This window comes from Mercenaria mercenaria, unplaced genomic scaffold, assembly GCF_021730395.1.
Source record: "Mercenaria mercenaria strain notata unplaced genomic scaffold, MADL_Memer_1 contig_3848, whole genome shotgun sequence".
NCBI lineage: Eukaryota > Metazoa > Mollusca > Bivalvia > Venerida > Veneridae > Mercenaria > Mercenaria mercenaria.
In genome coordinates, this window is record NW_026462027.1 from 39249 (window position 1) to 45177 (window position 5929).

Genomic DNA, 5929 nt, shown 5'->3' on the forward strand with positions numbered 1-5929 from the left:
CAAAAGGGTAAATTATGGATAATGAACAGACGTTGACAATATGAACACGTGTACAATTGAGTAGTTCAGCGCATGTGGCGTAAGATATATAAAACAGACGGTAAAAATATATATCTAATTTCTTTCATTTATAACAGCAATTACCGTTACAATTTACAATCAGACTAAAGTGTTCATTTTACAACTGAAATGATAGATGATATCTTGTTTATCTTCGCATTTGGTATCAGTTTTCTATATAATATCCTATAAAAAGATAAATTTTTCATGTAATATTGTCTGTTTACACATCAAACTAGATACGAAATAGGATAACTCTTTGGAACAGGTTGTACGTTTTTTATACAATAAAGAATATCAATAAATAATTTATATAAACGTAAGTTAATAATTTACTTCTGAAACAAGTTGCCAGTCAGTGATTCGAACAACATTCTTAATGAAAGCTAGCCGGAAGGACCATTGCATTTAAAAAAAAAAACACAACAAAAAAAAACATAAACAGCCCCGACCAAAATATTCAAAAATACCATGTCATTTCCGATGACCGGAATCCAGGAAACGAAGTTTGAAATGACTGAGCATTGTGACAAAGAAATGCGTGTATACAGTGTATTTATCATGACATGTTTTATAGACACAAAGACACATTTGTCTTGTGCTAGTTAATTAATAAATTCTACGCGATCTTACCGAATATTTTGCTATGGTAACCATCTTCTTTCATATATATTTCCCTCGTCGCGAAGGTAAAGTACCGGAGATAATCTGTTAAATTTGAATGTCCTCCCGCCTTACCATGTGCATCTGAAGTGATAATAGAAAATGAGCAATGATGTTTGGTACATGTTATAACAACTGTATAAAATTTTCTAGGGCAAAGTTTTGACATTTTGCTGAACAACGCACAACACAAATTCTGATTGAAATAATACTAAATCTGTTCAAAGTTATAATGTCGCGTAATTCTGCTTTTAACATTGTTGGCATAACTGGTGGTAAAGATTCAAAATGCCATATTATCGTTCTGAACAACTTCCTCCAACCCTGAAATGTGCTTCTATCCAGTATATAAAAGCATAAACTCTCTGCTACAAGCATTAGCAAAGCCTAGCGACCATAATTATATATTGAATTGTCGACATTATAATGTAAATTTAATTTCATTGAATGGTACAAAGCGTAATAAAGTTTATATCAGTGGTAGAACCTTACAGGGGTTTTTCATAAAGTTTGGGTTTTAATCTTATAGTCCACTTCTGAGCTGGAAGGAATTACACATTTCGGCACACTCTTCTACCTTTCGAAATCTCGCCTTGGGTGTATCAGTTTCCATGTGAAGAAGTAACCCAGCTCGCTTACTGAAGGTTAGTGGACTTATCCGGGCGCCCGCAAACACCCGAAACAATTCTTGGAGGTACACACGGGTCCTCCTCCATCACCAAAAGCTAGAAAACTTCCCATATGATTTAAAACTGTGTCAGTGTGTTTCTGACCCCAACAAATAAGAACATATTGTCACAGTGACTTTTACCATAATCTATGTTGTAGCCATGCGGGCATTTGCTTTTGAAATGTAAAATAGAGCTCGTTTCTACTTTTTTGTTGAACATATAGACCCAAGCAGATGCGGCTCTCAAAAAATATATATCCAGCTGAAAATACTTTGGTAAGTTCTAATGACTTACAGTAATGTTTTCTGGTCAACCAATGAGGTTCTTTCACCACAAGCCTGGATATATCCGGATGCTGGATAAGCCTTCTGTGCATATCAGTTGTTCCAGACTTCGGGGCACCAGTCAGATAGAAATAAGGCAGACAGCGGATAGAGGGGTCTGTTTTATACCTTTTGGTAGCTTTCCAACAGGGATTTTTATAGTTATTCAGGAACCGGAAAGGACCCTGAAAAAGTTGGATATGGAACAAACATGTCATTGTTTTTACCCACTTTTATCATATAAAATCTTAAGATGTAAAGCCATATTCTGTTAACATACGACGGATGTGAACATTGCGGATGAATTCCTATGATTAAACTGTCATATCCGAAACATTTATTTCTTGTCTGTTATTTAACTGATCTCATAAGCACAAAGTCGCCATTATCTGTTTCATTAGTTTAATTTCTGTCAAATAGGCAATGTATACAACTGCCCAAAATATTTCGTAATATGAACAAGAGGGCATGGTCACTTGAGTTTAACAGCACATACATGTATGTTTCATCGGGGCTATGACCTTTTAACATACTGATATGATTCAACTGGTGAACATCCAACGGTCTGCACTGTTCGCTATTCAGTCTGCATATTTTCAGTGAAAACCCCTTCGAATGATAATTGGAACCGCCCAAATCGAATAATGGACCAGTCCATTTTAGAAATTTAGCAGGGTACAGGTTAAGTGCTGTCAAACATAACCATATGAACATTAGAAAGGTTCACCTAAGGATCCTACATATCCGCCGCGCCATGAGAAAACCAACATAGTGGTTTTGCGACCATCATGGATCCAGACTATCCTGCGCATCCGCTGTTCGCTATCAATGCCTATTGCAATTAGAGAAATCGTTAGCGAACTGCATGGATCCTGACCAGACAGCGCAGGCTGGTCTGGATCCATGCTAGTCGCAAAGCCACAATGTTGTTTTCCGCGGCGAGGCTCATATCATATCCTACATTCCACAGTCGTCATTTCATATCATGAAGAAAAGTTGCTTAAAGGCATTTTAACTATTTTTACCTCTGGCAGTCCACTAAATGCTGTGAGACGGTACCATTTGAGAAAACTGAGAGAAGTCCATGCCAGGATGCTACAGACCAAGTTTGGTGTTATTCTGACCAGTAGTTTGAGAGACAATGCTTAAGTAAAACTGTAGTCACGGCTATCAATATAATACAAATTAAAGAATTGGCGTCCACGGTTAATTATTACCAGCGAAATCCGCACCCTACACTCCCCCCTCCTACACACAAAATGCATGTTTGGTGATTTTGAAAATTTTAAAACTAACTGTTTAGAGAAGAAAATCATACAATTATTAGGAAAACCGTTCTTATGGAGTAACCTTAGGTATTTACAACCACGTGTTGTTCGTAAGAAAATGTTTACCATGAGCTATCCTAATTATATATTTTCCACCTTGAGGATTACAGTTAATTTATTGCGCTTAAACTAATTATCTTAACTTGAGGTATATCTGAAATGAAAATGGCCTTAGGAGTCAGGAGTCTGATGATTTTATAATTTTCCTTTGGACTAGTTATTGTATGGTTATTTCATCTTTTCCCCATGTAGATCTACTAGTAATTTCATACAATTCCCCCTGGGAAACTTTTTACCTGTTTCATGAGATCTTCTGGTATGAATCTCCCTGATGCAATCATCTCAAAGTCGACTTGGTTCGGATGTTTTTGTAGACGCTTCTTTGTAGAATTAGTGTCTAGATTTAAATCTTTTAATATGATAGTTGTATCACTTTTGTTTGACGGTTTTATCAACAAAGTTTGTTTATTTTTGGTGTGAGTAACCACTGCTTTAATATGGTTAGTAATGCTTCGTGTGCTCATGGTCGGCGTCGATCTTGCTACTGCCGCAGTCATCTGAAAGTTGTCATCCGTCCGTAAGTTGCTAGCCGTCGGTAAGTGGCCTGCAGTTTGCAAGTTGTTAGCTGCCTGCCATCTGTTTGCCGTCTGCCAGGTGGTTTCCTGTGTATTTCTATTGGTATGACGTAACATATCTAAAGTGTACGTGCGTACAGTGCTGCGACCAGGATTTCCATACGAATAATTTCCTGCAAAATTGTACGATTTCCGATTACGGAAATCAACGGCGTAGGCCATTTTCAGCACGGAGGGATTTAAGGAAATTTTGATGCACACGGCAACCACCATACATAAAACCAAAGTCCTGATAATCCGTCTGTAGAAAACCTGAAACAAGAAAACAACCATCTTCCTTAATTCTTATTCAAAGGAAATATAAAAACACACGTACTAGTATGCTACTGCTGCTGCTGCTGCTGATGATGATGATGATGGTTATGGTTATGATGATGATGAGGAGGAGGAGGAGGAGGAGGAGAATGTTTACTCTTAGATGAGCTGTCATCGTATAAAACAATGTCAGTCTGATATAGTGTTCTAAAGACAATGTATTTCTTCAATTTGACCTAGTGACCTAGTTTTTGAGCCAAGATGACCTACATTCAAATTTCACCTAGATTTGATCAAGGCAATCATTTTGACTAAATTTCATTAACTTCAATTGAAAATTATAGCCTCTATCGCTTACAAAACGTTTTTCTTTTATTTGTCCTAGCGACCTAGTTTTTGATCCCAGATGATCCATATTCAAATTTCACCTTAATTTTATCAAGACTATCATTCTGACAAAATTTCATGAAGATCAATTGAAAAATACAGTCTCTATTGCATACACAAGGTTTTTTCTTTGATTTGACCTAGTTACCTAGTTTTGGACCACAGATAACCCATATTTTAACTTGACCTAGATTTCATCAAGGCAATCATTCTGATTAAATTTTATGAATATCCAGTGAAAAATGCAGCCCCTATTGCGTACACAAGGTTTTTCATTAATTTGACCGGGTGACCTAGTTTTTGATCCTAGATGATCCATATTCACACCCCACTTTGACTTTGTATAGACAAACATTCTGATTAAATTTGATGAAGATACAATGTAAAATGCAGCCCCTATTGCATACACAAGGTTTTTTCTTAGATTTGAAATAGTGACCTAGTTTTTAATCCTGGATGACCCATATTCAAATTTGACCTAGATTTTATTAAGGCAATAATTCTGACCAAAATTCATGAAGATAAATTGAAAAATACAGCCTTTATCGCATACACAAGGTGTTTCTTTGATTTGATCTAGTGACCTAGTTTTTGAACCCAGATAACCCATTTTCAAACTTGCCCTAGAATACATCAAGTCAATCATTCTGACAAAATTTCATGAAGATCAATTGAAAAATACAGCCTCTATCGCATACACAATGTTTTTCTTTGATTTGACCTAGTGACCTATTTTTTGACCACAGATAACTCATTTTTCAAACTTGGCCGCCAATTCAACAAGATAATCATTCTGGCCAAAATTCATGAAGATCAATTGAAAAATACAGTCTCTATCGCATACACAAGGTTTTTCTTTTATTTGACCTAGTGACCTAGTTTTTAATCCAAGATGACCCATTTTCGAACTCGGCCTAGATTTTATCAAGGTAATCATTCTGACAAAATTTCATGAAGCTCAATTGAAAAATACAGCCGCTATCGCATACACTTTTTTTTTTTTGTTGATTTGACCTAGTAACCTTGTTTTTGATCCCAGATGACCCATTTTCAAACCTGTCCTAGATTTCATCAAGATAATCATTCTGACAAAATTGCATGAAGATCAGTTGAAAAATACAGCCTCTATCACATACACAAGCTAAATGTTGACAGTCGACAGACAGATAGACAGACGCCGGACATCGAGCGATCACAATAACTCAGCTTAAAATAGATTATATTAGTTTCGTGACAAATAAATGATAAACAGGGAGGGCATATCCCATTTGCATCAGGAATAGCTCGTGTGGCAGAACTATTATCACGTCGATGCATTTGACACAAGAGCACAGTTTCTTTTGCCCTTTGTTGACCCACAGTTACTTATAGAGAAGTGCTTACTCGTAAAATAGTTTGTTTGATGCTAAATAGTGACGAAAAACTGAGTGAAGACATGCAATAAGTGGCATAATTTAAAAGAGGAGATGTTAAACAATAGATACATGTAAAATTTAAAAGAATTATAACGTCAGAAAAAGGAGCCGGTCAAACCCTCAAATCTTGTGACTAGAATTTTTTACTCTCGAATAGTACTATTTAGTGCAGATACTTATCTGTTTAGAATG

At 36.2% G+C, this 5929-nt stretch overlaps 1 protein-coding gene across 1 annotated transcript; it reads right to left on the bottom strand.

Moving 5' to 3' along the window:
• Positions 1 to 295: 295 nt before the first annotated feature.
• LOC128553460 (uncharacterized) lies at positions 296 to 3894 on the bottom strand. The gene is made up of 3 exons (XM_053534610.1): positions 3342 to 3894; positions 1689 to 1902; positions 296 to 807 (listed from the first exon to the last, which is right to left on the bottom strand). The coding sequence occupies exons 1-3, from the start codon at positions 3891 to 3893 to the stop codon at positions 680 to 682; spliced, it is 894 nt and encodes a 297-aa protein (XP_053390585.1). The 5' UTR covers position 3894; the 3' UTR covers positions 296 to 679.
• Between the last annotated feature and the right edge of the window lie 2035 nt (positions 3895 to 5929).

Coding starts and splice junctions, on each gene's coding strand:
- LOC128553460 (XM_053534610.1), bottom strand. CDS start 3,893: ATGGTGGTTGCCGTGTGCATCAAAATTTCCTTAAATCCCTCCGTGCTG. Junction 1,903..3,341: donor CAGAAGATCTCATGAAACAG/GTAAAAAGTTTC, acceptor CAACTTTTTCAG/GGTCCTTTCCGGTTCCTGAA. Junction 808..1,688: donor GTTGACCAGAAAACATTACT/GTAAGTCATTAG, acceptor TTATCACTTCAG/ATGCACATGGTAAGGCGGGA.